The sequence below is a fragment of the Nuphar pumila genome, chromosome 12 (genome assembly GCF_984573655.1).
Source record: "Nuphar pumila chromosome 12, dmNupPumi1.hap1.1, whole genome shotgun sequence".
NCBI lineage: Eukaryota > Viridiplantae > Streptophyta > Magnoliopsida > Nymphaeales > Nymphaeaceae > Nuphar > Nuphar pumila.
Window position 1 is genome coordinate 25,997,113 of NC_143260.1, and position 19,568 is coordinate 26,016,680.

Sequence of the window (19,568 nt, forward strand, 5' to 3'; positions counted from 1 at the left end):
ATGCTTTAAACAGAAAAATAATGCGGTACTTGCAAAATATCATAATAGTTTGATTAAAATGTAACTATCATGATTTCATCCTGATATTTATGTTTTATCAGCCACTTTTCATGGAAAGTGATGATTATTTTTTATATATTTATTTTGTTATATATGTTTATTTATTTACTTATTTTCTATGTATTCATTTTGACCATATTTTATAGATAAAAACATGAGAAATATGAAAATTCTTTATTTCTCTCAAAAATTTGGCAATTGCTATTTTGTTGTTTTAAACATTTTCCATATATATTACTCAATGGGGATGCACCAGCATGATCAAAATGTGTATGAACATTATTTTAATATTATTTTTAATAGTTCAATAAAAATACATTTTACATATCAAATTTTTAAAAATTAAAAATGAAAAATAACTATATTGTCCTATAAAAATGGCATGCTCTCGCAAAAATTCACAAATATATCAAAATCATCTGCATATCCAAAATCATTGATTCTTGACTTTTTAAGGCCATTTTATCCTTCACAGCATATTTGCATGGACGCACAAACATGGTGCGACTTTCGAATATAGTTAAAATTACTAAGGAGAATCGCAAGATATTTGTGTGGATATCCTCACGTTCACAAAAACCTGTTTTTGTGCAGACTTCCTCTCGTTTGTACCACCTCCGAGTATAGTTAAAATTACTTAGAAGATGCTTAACATATATAAGCGGACCTTCTAATATTCACACAAATATGATGTGAACCTCCGAATAATCACTGAGTTGATTCATAATATATTTGTGTGGACCTCTTAAAATTCACATAAATATATTGCGAACCTCCGAATATGGTTAAAATCATCGAAAAAATTCATAATATATTTGTACGTACCTTCTTACGTTCAGACAAATATGTTGTGAACCTTTAAATATGGTAAAAATCATCAAAGAAATTCATAATATATTTATGTAAACATCTTCATGTTTGCACAAATATATTGCAAAGCTCCAATTATAGTTAAAATCACTGAGGAGATTCACAACATATTTGTGTGAAATTTTCACGTTCGTACAAATATATTGCAAACCTCTAAATATGGTTAAAATCAAACTAAAAATATTCACATGATATTTATGCAAGTCCGACCTTCACATTAATATCTGGTAAACCTATGAAGGATTAGAGTAAATCAAAAGAATTTTGCATCACATTTTGTGGAAACTTATCGACATTTGCACAAATATCAAGCGAACTTCTAAAAGATTAAAATCAAACTAAGGATATTCACATTATATTTATATATACTTTTCGAGATTCACACAAAATATCTTAACATCTTACAGTCGCATGATTTCATACTCGTATAAATACTTATGTTTTTTTTACAACTATGTTGTGAATCATCTTGGTGATTTTAACCATATTTGGAGATTCACAATATATTTGTGCTAATGTAAGGAAGCATGTGCAAATATATTGTGAATGGCTTTGTTAATTTTAATTATATTCACAACATATTTATGTGAATCAAGAGGTCCACACAAATATGTTGTGGAGGGTAAATTGGTTCTAAAAAGTCATGAATCAGTGATTTTGGACATGCATAGAATCTTGAAATATTTGTGGGTTTTGAGAGAATGCACCATTTTTATACGACAATACAACCATTTTTTGAATTAAAAATTTGTGTCATTGTGTCTTATTTCTAAAAAAAAGTTTGAAATCACATGAGCTTATGGTTGCAAACACATCATATTTAAGAAGTTTTTTTTTTTCAAATTTAGGTTGTTTTGGATCCAATCCATTGACAACTCAGAAATAAACCTTTAAAAATCATGGTTTGTTGATCAGACTATCAAAGATTCAACTAGGAATCCAACTCAAACTACCAATTCCCAAAGTGCTGGCATGACTTGATTCTGGCCCAAAATGGATCCACTTAAATCCAGGTTCGAACTTAGTGACGCATGTCTGGGATCAGACCTGTAGGATACCTGTGCTATATGGATTACCAACCTAAGTCCTGACTAAGATCCAATATTTTCAATATAAAAAATAGAATAAAAAAGGATTTGTTTGGGCATGGTTCTTGCTATTTGTAATCAAACAAGTTCTTGATTGTGCCTACAATACATCAAGTCAAACCTGGACCCATGCTCAGTTTTACCAACTTAAAGGTGAACCTAGGTCTAGGCCCATCTAAATCCGATGCAAGCGAGGCCCATTGATAGCCTTAGTCACCCACTAGGCTGAGCTTTCCACCTTGGTCAACTGAAATACGCTGCAAATGTCAATTTCTGACCTGAACGACTTGGTGAACCATATTCTTCTAATAGATTGGTGGGTTAAAAACTTAAAAGTATGTATCAAAGGGTCCACACCCAAATGGATTTGGACCTGAAATTGACTTCAAGGTGTTAGTGTCAGGTCTAGGTCCAATCAGACCAAACCAGCAAAGCCATACTCGGACTCTAATGTAAACATGACTTGGTAAATGGACTGTGTAACTCCAGGCTTGGCTCAGTTCGGGTCATCATGAACTCGTTCATGATTGTTTCTATGGCTTGAATAAGTTGAGCATGAACACAGGGTGTTCGACTCAACTCAACTCGTATAGATAATATATATAGGGAAACAAAAATATGTAAACGAGAAAAACATGTAAACTAGTATGAACCGAGATTTTCATATGTATTTTGCAAATCCAACCCTCCAGATGCATTTAGCATAGTCCATTGGCTTGGAATCCACTATCCGATCATCACAATCAGATTAAGAAATGTGATTTTGTAAGCTTCAATATTTACAAATTTTCTGAGCCATTGATTTTCAAACCTTAAAAGATCCTTCTTGTACATAGTAATCGGATGAGCTAACAGTCTATTTCTATAAAATCAAACAACTAGACCACATCCGTATGGTGAAATTTTAGAAAAAAATAAAAAAAACACATGAAAATCTTGGTTTATACCAATTTACATATTTCAATTAGCCATAACAATGGACGACATAAGTCGTCCACTGTTTTTTTTTAAAGGCATAAGTTGTCCACTCTTAGTGGACGTGCGCCTACCGCTGATCGCACACATGATCAAAGGTGGGCGTGCATTTTACAAAGAAATAGCTTCATGGTCATAAAACACTGCTAAAAAAGGGTTTTTCGCCCAGGCCTTTAACAATGTCAAACACATACACATACACACATCGACGTTAGTTAGATGCTTGGGTGCATTGATGGGTGCCCAATCGTCAAACTAACGTTGCCCAATGCATTTGATGTGTGTGTGTGTGTTTTTGACCTTTAGCGGCAAAAATCTGTTTCTTTGTAAAATGTGCATCCACTGTTGATCACGGATGCATTCAACATGAGGCGCATGTTTGCTAATAATAGATGACTTATGTCATCCATATATATATATATATATATATAAAGAGAGAGAGATTGGGCGTATCATTGAATGCCCAATCGTCGAACATAGAAGCCATTGGTCGTTAAATGTGTGCCCACTGTTGATCATGCGTGCAATCAGTGGCAGGCACACATCCACTAACAGTGGCCGACTTGTGTCGTCCACTGTTACACCCATCTCATATATATATATATATATATATATATATATATATATATATATATATATATATAAATGACATTAAAATTCTTTGACACAAGACAATTCATGTTCAACTCACCATGTTCAAGAACAAGCTAAGCTTGAGTTTTTTTTATTATCAAGCTGAGAGATTAATGCTTCCTACCTTTACATACAATAGACACGACCTACTATAGTAAGATGCCAAGTTAACATTCCCAGTAAGGGTGGTTTACCTTTCCACAATACATAATACCCCACAGCTGAAACTAAATTCATGACGGAACAAAGCTTTGGTCATCCATTAAGGTCAAAAACACACACACATAAAAAGCTTTGTTCCGTCATGATATGAATGTGTTAATTACTTTTTATGCATGCACAACATAGTGGGCATCAATTGACCATAAGAATGCCCATACGCAGCAGAAGTTGGTCTTGAATTAATAGGCGTTCTTCAAATACCAGATATGGTATTCAAGCTGCTCGAGGAAGATGGTGTTTGATCCATATATTCTGTCACCAATTTTTCTTGTTCTACTTCACTCTAACCCTTCCCATAGCTCTTTTCTAGTAAGGTGGAGACTGTCTTTTTCCTTTTAATAGCCTGAAAATTGATGGGATGTGCATTAATGCCCAAGAATAGGGATGTCAGTGGGGCGGGGCGGGGCGGGGGACAAGGTCTCCACCCCCACCCTGCCTCAAGATTTTATCCTCCATCCCCGTTTCATGTCCTCCATCCCCGGTTCAAATGGGGATGAAGCGGGGCGGGGAAAAGTGGTCGGGGTGGGGAAAAGTGCACATCCATCCCCGCCTCCACCCCCGGACGGGGATGGATTTTAACCTTCGTCCCCGCCTCCATCCCCGGTCCAAACGGGGCGGGGCCCCACTTTCCCCCGGTCCACTGCCATCCCTACCCAAGAAGGAATCCAACTACGAATGTCATCACGATTTTGGTAAAGAGAAGTGACCTCAAATACCATGAGATGCAAGTCCTAATATATTTGGCTATATTGTTAAGGTGATGACATCAACAGGGCGCTGTGACATCCACATTTCTGTCAAGAATTTAGCTCTCGCACCATTACCAATCTGCCATTTCATATCTTTTGCTATGCAACTCCATCCCCAATTGAGTCCCTTTCATGCATAAGATCCTCTCAAGACAGTCTTATGACACCACATACTTCTCCTTGAGGTTGACTCAGCTAAACATGAGAACGAGCCAAGTCATGAGCTCAGTCCACTGGTAAAAGAGTTGTGCTCGAACATTCGCTTTTAGGTTGGTTCTACTAGTTTACCAGCGGTGCTTAGAGCTTTAAAAATGATAATGTTTTCCCTTTTTCCATAAAAATACCTTTTTTCATAAAAGACAGATCATAATAAAAACTCTGCTCGGACTCATGTCTGGTCTGGTATAAAATTTCATAAACTATATCCAGGTCCATATCCTAATAGGATTCTATCAATTCAACGTCGATGGTGTGAAATTCAATTAGACCTCTTTCTTAAATACCAAACCTGGACTGTAGTTGATTCAGTGTGTGTTTGAATTGGTCGTGCCAGACCCATTCACACCCTTGTTAAAAAAGAGCACACAAAATCTGCGTGCTATTTTGCAAAGCACGTGACATCCACACTGTCTGACCCATAAAAATAAGCACAAAATATACTGTATGCGTATTTACACCCTAGAGGTACGTATGCATCTACGTAGAATGTAATCCCGTTCCCGCCCGCGGTCGCTCGAATTAAGAGAGAGAGAGAGAGAGGAGCGGCCAGCGAAATCAGGGTTTCTGGTTGTTGTCGGTTGGCAGGTCATTGCCGGAGATGCCGGTTTTCCCGCGCCGGAGAAATCGGTGAGGAGAGAGAAAGTGGGATAGAGATATGATGTGCGTTGGAGCCGAAAATGGAGTGGTCCCCGCATAAGGATCTCATAATCAAGCAGCCCCCTCTTCACGACCCCGACGGTGGCGATGGTGGCGGCGCTCTCGATTCGTCGCCGCTTCCACCTTCCTCTATCGCCCAAGTATCCCTCATCCCCTTCCCGTCCTTCTCCTTTTCGAATTTGGGGCATCCGCATGTAGATGATTCGTTTTCGTCGGGTTTTCTCTAATTTTCTGGGGCAAAATGGATGTATTCTCTCTATATGGTGATTTTGGGTGTTGTTTTCTTGTCAATTTCGTGAGTTTTTTGAAATAGATGTCGAATCCGATCAATATCTCTGCTCATTCGTTGTGGTTTCTATCATAGATGATGCCATTATGTTTTCAGTTGGGTGCAAAGGGATCTCTTTATATTTGTAAAAGGAGCTGTGGGAGAGAGTCTGAAATCCTCGGATTTTGATTGTGGGGTTTTATGTTTGTTTCCGGGGATGTTTGTTTCGTTCATGACTGTTGGGAGGAATTAACGTTTCTTCTTTTTCAATCTAACGATCTCTTTTATTCGTTAAACTTCTAGTTACTATGTATATGTGGCTGTGCTTTCCAGCACAGTTATTGGTGTTTGGAGGCTCTTACTTATTGATAAAAGTAGGATAAGTTGGGAACTATGTTCTTTTCAGCATGCAAGTTTTCAACTTGCCCTGCTTTTTTTTTTCGGATAAGCGGTTGCATCGAAAAATCTGGTTGCAGAGTCTCTGGATATACCTGTTTATTCAGAAGATTAGAATAAGTTGGGAGGTCACGTTTCTCTTAACACTGCAGATCTCCAACTCGTACTGCTTTTAAGTGGTTTCATCCAAATACCACTTTAGAGTGTCCATTAAACTATTCAGATCATCTCGTAGAAAAAATGTAGCAAAATCCTACTCTCTCTCTCACGAATCCGTTAGGGTTTGTTGTTTGTATGTCATCCATTTGATTTTTGGGGCGGCCAATCACCTTTGTTATTCAAGTTTTCTTGAGCACTCTCTGCTTCACTTTCATGAATCTTTTGAACTTTTGTTTTGTTGAAACCAAAATCTGTTCTTTTCACATTTTGTGTTTTACTCATTCTGTTTTTCTCCCTTTTAGTTTTTGTTCTGCACATGATGTGGATACACAAAGGGCGATTCTTATTGTTCCTTCTTCTTATAATTTAGTGTTTCTGTAATTGAAAAATAATGTGCACAATAGCTTTAACATTGAAACTATCATGAAATGATTGAATATAAAGACACTTTAAATATACTTACCATCATCATGTCATTGACTTCGGTTTTCTCAAACTGGTTTTGTGTACATGGAGTAGTTGGTTAGGGGCTTTCAGTAGTTACTTTTGGAGAGGGAAGCTTTCACAATATAAATATAATTATCTACCTTTTCTGCGACATTCTGAGATGGTATGTTTGTTTTGTTGCTTACCTTCAAATTTTTTGGTGCTATCTTGTTGATAATTGATAGTGGCACTTGTAACTTATTATTTTTTCTTTTGTTTATGCCTCAGATATTCTCTAAATTTTGATTCATCATTCTTTTTTAGATCTGAAATTGATGTTGGGTTTTGTAATTCCTGAACTAGAAGTAGATTTTATCTCCAACCTCTTTAAGACAGATGTGAAATTAACAACACACTCTTTGTTTCTCATTCATAATCTTAGTAAAAGAGAATGGACAAATGATTGATTTGAAGTAAGAATAATTGCATGTTACTTGTAAGTAAGCTTGCTTGAAGCGATTATAGCTTAGTCTTTGCTTATTGGGCAAACTGTTCCTCCTCAAAATCCTGTGAATTGAATACCATAAACTTAGACAACTTGTTTTGATTACTTTTTCTTCTTTTTTCTCCATCTCACATCATTGATTTTAATTGTTCCATTTGTAGGATTCTCCCATTTTCAATTATATTAGCAATCTTTCACCTATCAAGCCAGTTAAATCTATTCATGTTGCTCAAGGGTTTGGAGAGCTCAACTTTCCTCCACCACCCACAGTTTTTACATCACCACATGATGTTTCACGAAGAGAAACACTTTTTTTGAAAAGGTAAATGTGCATTCTTGTAGTTAATCATTCTATGTAATTTACATCTGGCATGTCTATGTTAGTGTTTATTAATTATAGCATTCTTGTGGAGAATATTTTTTTTAAAAATATTTTTCAGGACGGTATGTGCTGAATCATCTGGCCTGGAAAAGGTATCTTCTATGCATGAAAATGGAGGTGCTGCACTTCCATCAACTTCAGATGGTGTTGGCCGGATAACAGTCGATTCACTGGTTCAATATTTTGAGATGATTCCTTGTTCTCAAAAGAAACCTGATGATCAGGATTCTTTACAGTTCAGCACTTGTAGTCCATCAGCATGTGTTGATGATTACTTTGCTGATCCTGTAGATGATTGTGGGAAGAGTGATGGCTCACCTGGCTCATGTTCTAAACAAGCTACTGAGCGATTACAATTGCAACAACGAAACTCTAGCGGCACTCATGAGGATGCTTCAAGACATGATAATGTTGATGTGAATGCAGAAAAAGGAGAGGACCATGGACAAATCATGTTAGAGATGTCAGGTACCACCACATGCATTCATTCTCATAATACAATATAAAAGGTTATATTTTAAGATGAAACTGTAAAGAATGAACCTACAAAGAAGATTGATGGACTAGATCAGGAGAACTGGAGTGTGGCGGATGAGAAGTGGTCTGGTTTACTTGTTGGGAGCAGTGATCCTCTTTTTGAACCTAATCTCTATCTCTCTTCAACCAGAGGATACCTAAAGCTGGGGAGCGAGATGAGCCGCTTGTGGCTCGGCTTGTGCTCAGCTCATAAAAAGCTCCTTCAAACTCGTATAATAGGCTTGGCCAGACATGAACAATAGGTGATCGGCTTCTCTTGGCATGTATAGGTGCTCATTAAGTAGTAATAGATATATTTTACATCATAGTTGGTGCAAACAAATGGTTGAAGTGTTTGACTTGAAAGCAATACATTTAGAGCTGAAATGATATTGTTTCCAGCTTTAAAATAATGCATTTCCTTTATATACCATCCAACTATAGCTCAATTCAATAGATCTACATTTCAGATTCTATTACTTCCAGCTTGCAAAAATAAAGCTCTTTCTTTTGTGTGTGTGTGTAAAGAAGCCAGTTCAAGGTCGTCTCATATGTCTCAGGCTCATCCTGAGCTTGAGCTCCTGACAAGGATGATCCACGCGTGAACACCTGAAGCATGACTCATTCGGCTCATTTACCAGCCCATGGAGAATTAGAATTTTCAGATAGCTAATTCTTTGTCTTCTGATATGTCTAAAGGCCAGGAGGATGGGATTGCTGTTGGGAAGTCACAATCTGTTACTTTGTCTGGTTCTCATCAGAATAGCATCCAAGACGTTGTGGTTCAAAGTAGGGCATCAGGGCAGCAGGATGACTGGGACTGTACTCCACAACTACTGCCAGAATCCTTTAATGCTCTTGAGAAAGATAATTCCGGTGGAAAAGTGGAAATGCCAGAAAACGCGATAACGATGGACTGTATGCCATATGTGGGCAAGGTAAGCATGGTATGCAGAAAAGTGAACCCGTTGGGGTGATTTTTATATTACTGTTTGTTTTCCTTCTTTGAAATTAATTTGTCCACTCTCAACACGTTATGCACATTATTTTAGCCTTCTCTTGAGATCAAAGCTTATCCATGCACTCTTTCCTCCATCATTACTCTACTTTATTTAAGTTACTTGAATCATAGTCACAGGTATCAGCAATATTTTCAAAATATCACGATATTATCACTGTATTTTCAGCAAACAATATTATAGGTAAAATATTGCAATATTTTGAAAATATCACCAATTTGATAATATTGTGATATTATCAATTATTGTTACTGTTTTTATTTATTTTCTACATCTTAAATGTATTTTTCTTCTTTATTTTGAAAATTTTACTTATTTCTTTTATTATATATGCATTTTATTATCTAAACATGATATTTTATTACTTATTTTTGTTATATATATATATATAATTTTTTTAAGCCCCAAGATCTTCCCAAGATTTTCTGAGATTTATCACCAAACCTATAATATCGCGAGAAATAGCCTCGCCGAGATATAGCAGGTACCGATAGTGTGACTATGCTTGAATGTATCATGGCTTGTTAAATGCTGTTTGACTACCTTATAATGCTTTTATCGATCCCATATCTGATAAATTTGGTAGAGAAAATGGTCTAATAATATTTTAATTATGTAGTTAATGATGGACTGAAAGGATTTACGTAATAATGGAGTAATGAGCTTGTTCTCTCTAGAGAAAAGAAGAGGATAATGTAGTTTAGATGGTAATCTACATTAATTGGAGGGCAAGAATTACTTATGTGCCTGTTCTTTTTATGAGGAAAAGGTACATTACTGAATTATGCCTAAAAATGAGGAATTTAGGGCTTGGGAAAATGTCATGATAGGTCTTCACCTGTACTCAATGTACAAGAGTTTACATGGTTTGGAAGAGGAGAGCTCAACACTTCTCTGTTAATTGTTCTACCCATATTTAAACCTATGTCACAGGGATTCGGCCAGACAGGTGCCGCACCCGCGTCGATGCGACGCGGGTGCGAGTTTGGCACCCGGTGCGGGTCAGCGCACCCAGGGTCATTTTGGTCCATTTTTGGTTTTTTTTTTTTTTAATTTTGCCCTATGAAATGGGCTGCAGAATTTTAAAAAAAAATCTTGGGGGGGGGGGACCCCCCTTCTCTCTCTCTCTCTCTATATATATATATATATATATATATATTTTTGCTGCACCCCCGCACCCAAGGTTTTTGAAAGTGTCGCACCCGCACCCATGTGACATAGATGTAAACCTTATGCACGGTTAGTTCCTACAATTCAATGGCACCATTTCTCACATGGCTTTTATCTTGCCATAAATCTTAACTATTGGTGATCGCAAGCTGACCCCACCATTTTGCAAGTTCATTCCATCCTTTCTTTAGAGAACATGAAAAGCAGTGTTGTGAAAAGCGCTGAGGCGTAGCGAGGCGCTCCACCAAAATCTGAGGCGAGGCGTAAGCCTCGAGGAGCAAAGCGTAAGCCTCAATTTTTTTAAAACTTAAAAAAATTATAAAAATCATCTAAAATTATAAATAAATAAGAAATGCGTTATTGATGAATCAACAACCAACAAGAAATAAAAAATTTAGTGGGATTTGGAACTTTAACTCCATGATCCCATCCTACATCTTTTCCCATTGTTCAACTGCAAAAATGCATATAACAAAATATATATTAACACAAAAAATTCGATTCATATTCAATATGAATCAATATATATATATATATATATATATATATATATATATATATATATATATATATATATATATATATTGAAAACTAATGGAAACACAAAAACATGAAGTCACTGAGAACGTACATGTCTTCACCCTCACAATAACCTATAATGATGCATTAAAAACATCATGTCATAATTAGAAAATGCATCTGAGTTTTCTTTCTTTCTTTTTTTAAGTGAGTCAACTGAGAAAGTAAAGAAACCATACCTGACTTAATGTAGAGAAAAACAGAGTGTGGCAGGGAGTTAAACCCCTGCAAATAACAACAGAATGTATTAACAATATTTGCATCCTATGTCACGTAAAGAGAAAACAGGAAAAACTATGGATTAGATTCCTTCGAATGGCAGGGGTCAAGGTGATGAGTTGTGGAGCTTGATTTAGAGTTTTGCCCTTACAGGAGGGGGGTCCGGGGGGTCCCCCCCCCGACGCGAGTCCTGTTGCGCGTTCAGTGGGTGGGGGTCCAGGGGGGCCGCCCCTAGCGGGGGTCTTAGGGGGCAGCGCCCCCCCAGAAGAATTTTTTTCTTGGGCTTATGTTTGAGACTTGATTTCTTATGGATTAGACCTGACTTGTTTAGGTTTAGGGTTGTCATCTGACTTATTTCTTATGGCCAAGGCCTCTGCTTGCTTAAAACAACAGATGGCAGGGGCCTCGACCCCTGCCTGACTGAATCATCGAACGGTAGGGGCCTCGGCCCCTGCCTCACAGAAACAATATATGGCATGGGCTTGGCCCCTGCCTGCTTTAAACAACAGATGACAGGGGCCTCGGCCCATGCCTGACTGAATCATCGAACGACAGAGGCCTTGGCCACTGCTTGACAAGGATCACAATCGGCAGGGGCCAAGGGCCCTGCCTGCCGGAATAAATCACACAATAGGGGTCGTGCCCCTGCCGTATGGAGAGATTGAAGAGAGGGAGGCAGACACGAAGGAAAAAGAATGAAGGGGGTTGGGGTTACCTGGGGTCTGGCAAAGGTTGTTGGCGTCGCGGCTGCTTCCGAAGAGAAGGAGGAGGCCGAGAAGGAAGTGATTGTGAGAGACGAGAGAGAGTGACTGCGAGAGAGAGAGAGAGAGAGAGAGAGAGAGAGAGAGAGAGAGAGAGAGAGAGAGAGAGAGAGAGAGAGAGAGAGAGAGAGAGAGAGTTATTGTCGTTATAAGTTATTGCATATTCCCGTTATAAGTTATTGCCGTTATAAGTTATTGCATATTCTCGTTATAAGTTTTTGTGTTTTTGTAAGGGATTCACTGATTTTGTGGAAATGCAAGAAGCAACAAAATGTCTTTGTCCTCTACGGAAGTAGAATACCGAGCTATGACAACCACTACCTTTTAGTTGTTTTGGCTGAAACAATTAATAGATGACTTGGGTGTTCACGTAGCATAACCCTCAAGATTATGTTATGGCAACAAAATTGTAGTTGCCATCGCTGGTAATCCTACTTTTCATGAGAGAATCACATATATCGAAATGTATTGCCATTACGCCAGAGAAGAATTCTTGAAGAAAAACATTACTTTGCCATATGTACCATCCGAGTATCAATTGGCCGACTTCTTCACCAAAGCACTTCCGTCACCCAGGTTTCATTTCCTCCTTGGCAAACTCTCGGTTATGGTACCGTGAGTTTGAGGGGGGGGGGTAAGATATGCATATATACATATCTGTATTTGTATATATATATATCATATACATTGATATTTATGCTTGGCTCATTGTAATAGCCAAATACTTATTAGGGGTATTTTTGTCTTTTCACAGTCATATAATAGGTTTTGCCCACTAAGGGCACAACAGTCTTATTATTTTTTTTAGAATGGGTTTTTATATTTTTCTTTGAGGGATTAAATGTAATCCAGCACATAGAGTTATTAGGATCTCCCCAACGGCTCTATTTGTAGCCGTTGTGGAGTATTCCGATGGCCCTATGGGCCTCATAAATAGGGGAGCTCTCCCCCTTGTAAAAGTATGCTTTCTCAAGCATTTTCTCAATACAAAGATTTATATTTTATGTGTGTTCTTGCCCCTTAGTGCATTGATTGTGTGTTTATGTGATTGAACCATAAGTAGTCCTTTATAATTTGATTGTGTTCTTGTAAGCCCTTAAGAGACACTACATTATTCTTGTTCTTGTTGCATTATATATATATATATATATATATATATATATAGAGAGAGAGAGAGAGAGAGAGAGAGAGAGGTGGTTTTGTCAACTAGCCAAGCGGATATGGAGTTGCAGGGAACCATGATTGACAACACCCTCAAGCTCTAACTGGAGGAGTTTTTGGTTTCGTATCTCTCCTCTCTTTGTTCCATAACTTTGGGCCATAGCCATATCCTCTCCTCCTAAATCACACCACCATGAAAATACAACTTTTCCTCCCAAAACCGCAAACCATAGACACCATCAAAATCCTCATGTTTTACCTTTAGATTTTGATCAGCTTGAGAAGGGTTTTATGGCGTTGCAACCAATGGTAGTGATGAGCAATGTGCAACCATGAGGGTTGACATCCACCGGTTAGAGGGATCAACAAGGCAGAGCTAACAAGGTGGGGGATGTGGGCGGAGCTTATCCTTTGTGTCTACATGTGTCATTAGGGGCACATGGCCGAAATGGGATGTCCTAGTGACATGCCCTATGAGAAGTTTGCAACATTAAGAATCCCTATATTTGGTTATGTTGACTCAAGGTTGTCGGACGAGGTACTGAAAGCAAGAAATGATATGGGCGGCGAAAGCGAGAAGCGAGACATTTTAGAGTTTATAGGAAGTGAGAAGCTAGGAATCAAATTGAAAGTGAAACGTGAATAAAAAAGGAAGTGATATGAGAATTGAATTGGAAACATAATGAGATCGAATGGGAAGTGAATAAAATTAAAATAAAAATCTTTAAGTTTATTCTCTCCTCTAGATAGATCATACAGCAAAGAGAAAACATAAACCAAAATAGGGGAGCTTGCCAACCATGAGTAAATATTTTCATGTTTTGCCCATGTTTCCCTGCATGCTTCTTATATGCTTCTTGCACACTTATTTTCATCTTCTACATGTACTTCTTCCCACACTTCCCACTCACTCCTGTGTTTTCTTTAAAATGATAACCATCATTTTTAGATTTTGTTTGGCAATACTAGCTACATAAACATACACTTGGCAGGGCATGGAACTTTTTCCTTTTTCTTTTTTGAGTTGGTGGATCATATGGTGAGGAGCGGCAGTTGGATACTAGTGATGTCTTTCTTTCAAGATGATGGAATAACGTGCCTTTGTTGTTTTGGGTTTTCTTCTTGCTTGTGAAGACTACTGCAGTTTTTTTTCTCCCAACTTTCTGTTGTGTTTTCGGTTGATTTTAATCTTTAGTAGATATTATTTGGATCCCCAAGTTTTGTTTCCATTGATATCATGGAAATCACTGACAATCTATTGGGTGTGTGCAGAATCAACGTGGCTTACCTAGGCGTTGCCTTGATTTTAAGGCTGCAGAAGCTTTCAGGAAGAGTATAAAGAGTAGCTGTAACTCATGTAATTCTCCAATTATTGCCACTGATGTAGTGGATAATTCACCAGCATCTCTCATTTGTTCACGTACAAGTTCATCTGATGATGAAGAACGTGAACCTTCCACAGCCAACAAATCTATAAGCTGCTTCCAAGATGCATCTTCTGAGTTTCCATCTTTCCTGTACAAGACTCCTCCATCCCTCACTGAAAAAACTGACAGATCGGTCCTGAAGAATGGAAGCTTTTCTATGGCATGCCCAAAACCATCAGGAATTGGCTTACACCTAAATAGCATTGGAAACATGGTGGCGAAGAACTCCCCTTCCCAAATCTCCCTCTCTAGAAATGATCATGCAAAGTTACAAGTGGAAAATTCATTTTCTGGAAGTCTCCAACGTTCATCAGATGGTCTAGAATGTGGTTTCCAGAATGCAGGTTTAGCTGGGAAGTGTGCAAGTTCAGGCTCTCCTGTGACATGCCATGTTGCTGAAGGCATGGGCATGAATCAAGAATCATCTGAAGTGGTGACCCCTGATCCTGCCTTCCATCCTTTGCCACTAAATGCATGTCGAATGAACAGTTTCATGAATTCTGAGGTCTTTAGTAGTGATCTAACTCTGGTTGAAAATAAAACACCTGCCTCAGTGGATGGATGTGTCTCACAAGAGGAGATCAATCAATTGAGCCCTAAAAAGAAAAGGCAATACTTCATTGTTGCTTTATTTTATGTGTTTATTTTGTTCTTTCTTTTGCATGAATGTTGGCTATATTTAGTCTGTTGATCTTTTCAGGAAGAAATCTGCCAGTTCTACGGAAAAGGAAGGTTGTAAACGCTGCAAATGCAAAAGGTCAAAATGCCTGAAACTGTAAGTGATAATGTGCATGATCATATATTCTTGAATATCCATGATGCTCCTTTATGACCTTTAATATTATCCATGTTGCAGATATTGTGATTGCTTTGCTGCTGGAGTATACTGTATTGATTCTTGTACATGCCAAGAGTGTCTAAATAAACCTGAACATCAGGATAAGGTTATTGCAACACGACAGCTGATAGAATCTCGTAATCCTCTTGCGTTTGCTCCAAAAATAATTCGGCGGGTTGTTGAGACTCCAGTAACTGGCAGTGATGTAACTAATCTTTTGCCCTTTTACTTCTGTTGGCATTCAGTTGTCTTTGAGGTAAATTGAGATCCTTGTTATTTCCACAGGGAGAAAGTAATGAAACACCTACATCAGCGAGACATAAAAGGGGATGTAACTGCAAGAGGTCAAATTGTGTTAAGAAATATTGTGAATGCTACCAGGTTTTTATTTACTCGGCGTATATCTGTTTCCATTTTTCTGAGATTACCTGTACGTATATTTCTTTAATCATAAATTAAACCATCTTATTTCTCACCCCATCATCAAGGCTGGTGTGGGATGTTCTGATGGTTGCAGGTGTGAAGCTTGCAAAAATGTATATGGCAAAAAGGAAGGTGAGATTGATCTATTACCAACATCCTCATTACACATGCATGCATGTAAAAGCTATTGCCCACCACTAAGCCAGAGCATGTCTTTTGACTATTATGACTGAGAAAAATATATACATACTAAAAATTCTCTATATTAATGTACAACAAAAAAGGGCAAAAGACGTGATTCGAACCCAACACCTTCTGAAGAAAAGTCTAATGCCCTACCCATTATGGTGACAATGACCTTGTTAATTTTATTTACAAATATATTTTATATATCGGGCCCACAACAAACCGAGCCTTATCGAGCTCATCGTTCAAGCTCAGCTCAATAACTCGTTTGAGCTTCATACACCTGTTCAAGCTTGGCTCATTTACAAAACGGGTGAGCCCGAGCAGGCTCTGTGTGCATGCCTACCAATGAGTGCAAGTTCATTGACAACACGATTCATGCTATTCATGGAATAGAACACACAGGAGTATGGCTGTAATAGGATCTCATTTCCAAATGATGCAATTTACTTGTAGGATGTCTCCAATTGGAATATAAAGCAGCTGAAGATGTGGGATCAGAGAAGGACCAATCTGAAAATAATTTGGCTGCAGTTAAAGTTGATAAGAATCCCTTGCATGCGGACAGATGTCATCCGAATAATCTTTCACCTATCACGCCATTATTCCAATGCTCAGGGTATTCCTTAGCTGTTTTATTTTAATGGCAAACTAATAATACTATTCAGGTTGATTTCTGATTTTCTTGGTGTACCTTTATCAGCCATGGAAGGGCTAAACCTCAACGTCCTACAAAGAAGCATTTCTCTTCACCAGAATCAGTTTCAAACCATAACTCGGCCTTTGCGAGGCCCCCAAGGACTCCTGGGAGCACAAATACTGATAATTGCAGGTTAGCAACAGATACACAAGGAAATGCAGATGCAGCTGTGTGTAAGCAGGGGCAGCATGAATTGAAGGTCAATGAAGTAAATCAACTCTCCCCAGCATGGGATCAGCTGGAACTATGCTCCCTCACACCATTATCATATCCTTCTTCAAGTGTTACTGCTGTTGAATCTGCAGTTGGTGATCAAGTTTCAGGTGTTCAGTCTCGCCACAGAAGTGTGTTTTCTTCCCGCTCAGTTGATTGGCGGAACTCCCCTGTTACTCCAGTGCATCAGATGGGCAGTAAGAAGGTTGTGTCTGAACCAGATTCTGATTGCGGGATGCAGAGTAATGTGGATGTTGAGACACCCGAGATACTTAAGAGCACAAACTCGCCAATTAAGGTGGTTAAAGCCAGCTCTCCAAATCAAAAGCGGGTTTCGCCTCCACATATTTGCCTGAGTGACTTGGCAAGGTCTACCTCATCACCTGGCCTCCAAAGCATCCGCAAATTCATTCTGCAATCAGTACCTTCATTCCCTTCACTCACTCCTTACTGTGAGAGCAAGGGAAATGAGAAGTGAAGGCTGAGGTCTTTAGCCTTAGTTTAATCATCAACAGAAGGGACAACGTTGGTATGTTTTTATGTGTATGCTCAACCCTTTCTCCTTTCATTATTTAAATTTGCATTGGTAGGAAGAGTGAGCTATTTGTCTTTTAGGCGTATTATTTGCCTGTTACTGTTTTTCTTGCCATTACCTACATGGTAACCATTCAGAAGATATATGCAGAACCAAGTTGCCATTTCTTACATAGTATGCGGAAGATATATGCAGAACCAAGTTTGATGTTTGTACTGTACCGGATCATGTTTTATGGGAGATTTATTTTTTGTTGTTTTTATGAATGTTGATCATTAAGATCTGTGGAGATGGACAAATTTCTTGCCTTCTGATATTCTTTCTTGTTGGAATGATAGCATCAATAAAACAACCTTTTCTTCAACTTGTATATGTAAACTATTTGTCTATCATAAACATTCATAAAATAACAGTGACACTCAATATAAGAAGTTGAAAGCTACTGAATGGCAACCGTGGTTTTTCCATCGAGTTAAAATCACACATGATTGAAGCACACATCTCTCAGTTAAAAGGCTATGACAGACTGCATCTTTCAGTTGTGAGTCCACCGTGAAGCCCTTCAATGCAGAACAATGCTGTTAACCTACTCCTTATATCTGAATGCTATTTCTTGATAGGTCTGAGGTCAACATAACTGGATTCTTTTTGCTGACTTCCTTGGGTGTTGAACTTTGCACTTAAATATTCTTTTACCAAATGGTTAAATAGGCACAAATTTCTCATATTCTTGGGACAGTTCTCTCCAGTCATTTTTGAAGTCTACAAATCTACATCATAGTGGAAAAAGCTTAATGGGAAATGTCTCAGCCATGAAATTCCCGCAAGAATTATTTAGTTTATTTGGGTCTTCATCAGAAAAATCTTTGGATGTAAACAGCTATAGAAATGAAAGGGGAAAATAATCAATTGAATCTCTTGTAGCTTAATAGAGCAGTGAGCTGAAAAAGTTTGAGAAATATTATAGTGTCAAAATTCTAAGCTTTTGGATGCTTAAAAGTTCAATGTATTTTGACCTTGTCAAGATATCTATGTATATCTAATTGAATGCGTTTTTACTGGAATTATCATCTATGTTTTCAAGAGAATAAGAGGCATCAGCATTTGTCATCATGGTCTTTGTCCGGCTTTCTTTCAATGGTTTTGTTTCTGGTTTCATTGCCAAAACTCTACTAGAGCACAAGCTCAAGTTTAAAGATACTTGATATTTAAGCTATGTTTGGGGAGCCTTGTGTTGAGACGGTTTCCATGTGTTGCCTCAACAAGGAGTTGGGATTCATGGTATTTCCAATTCCACAAGATGTTTTGGAGCTCATTGTAGATTTCAAGTTGTTTTGACATTTCTATGAATTAATGTTGGTTCCCAAACAACTGTCATGTCATGACATTTTTCATGAATTAATTTTGAAAATTCAATTGTTGTGTTTTTGTCTGCTCAAAAGAACAACAAATTTCCAATTTCATCTAGTCCTTCCTTAAAAAGGATTGTGCACATCATTCATATCGAGTTTAACATTTTCAAAAAATAGTGAAAAATATGGGATCAAATAGATGAAAAAGAGAAAAATGATGCCTCGGAAATGTATATCAATTTCAAGAGTTGCATAATTTTTTGAAAACTAAAAAAGAAAAAGAGAGAAATTGATCTCCATTAAAAATATTAAAAGCCCAAATGTATGACAAAGAAAACGAAAGTAACAAAAGAAGACACCTCAAGCCTTTTTCTCTCACTCTGCAACAATTTCTGCTTCTTCCACCACTGCATCATCATCCACCCTATCTATCAATCTCGCAAAAAACATTCTTGTGCACCCAAATAGATTAAAAAGGACACGATCGATCACAAGCCAGGAGGACGGAGAGGAGGAGAAGAAGAGGAAAAAAGGGATGTGAGGAGAAAGAAGAAGAATCTATCAGTTGGGGAGGAAGAGGAAGAGAGGAGAAAGAAGAATCTGGGTGCTGAAATCGCTCAAGATGAATCAGAGTGGCGTTGTGGCTGCATTCCACTTTTTTGTGTTGCCAACGGCTACCTCTTTAGGAGGGAGTCATATTCTTGTGTTGGGGATGGAGTTGTGTTGCCAACTCCAGCCCTAATGCACCTTTTTGGCAACACTAGGGCTCTTAAACATCCAAAGGCTACAGTGGCAACCACAATACAACACCAAGATTGTGGTTTCCATGTTCCCAAACATAGCCTTAATTATGTTAGTCA

The 19,568-nt window shown here is 38.0% G+C and overlaps 1 protein-coding gene across 2 annotated transcripts; it reads left to right on the plus strand.

Moving 5' to 3' along the window:
* The first annotated feature begins 5,353 nt into the window (after nt 1–5,353).
* Nucleotides 5,354–17,720, plus strand: LOC149820380 (protein tesmin/TSO1-like CXC 2). Of its 2 annotated transcripts, none has more exons than XM_089983894.1 (11): nt 5,354–5,613; nt 7,389–7,549; nt 7,668–8,077; nt 8,825–9,072; nt 14,307–15,070; nt 15,162–15,236; nt 15,318–15,504; nt 15,585–15,680; nt 15,788–15,854; nt 16,365–16,527; nt 16,612–17,720. In XM_089983894.1, the coding sequence occupies exons 1-11, from the start codon at nt 5,494–5,496 to the stop codon at nt 17,297–17,299; spliced, it is 2,979 nt and encodes a 992-aa protein (XP_089840020.1). In that variant the 5' UTR covers nt 5,354–5,493; the 3' UTR covers nt 17,300–17,720. The 2 variants fall into 2 exon arrangements, with proteins under 2 accessions (XP_089840020.1, XP_089840021.1); XM_089983895.1 differs by having other exon boundaries at nt 5,361–5,613; nt 8,825–9,063.
* The last annotated feature ends 1,848 nt before the right edge of the window (nt 17,721–19,568 follow it).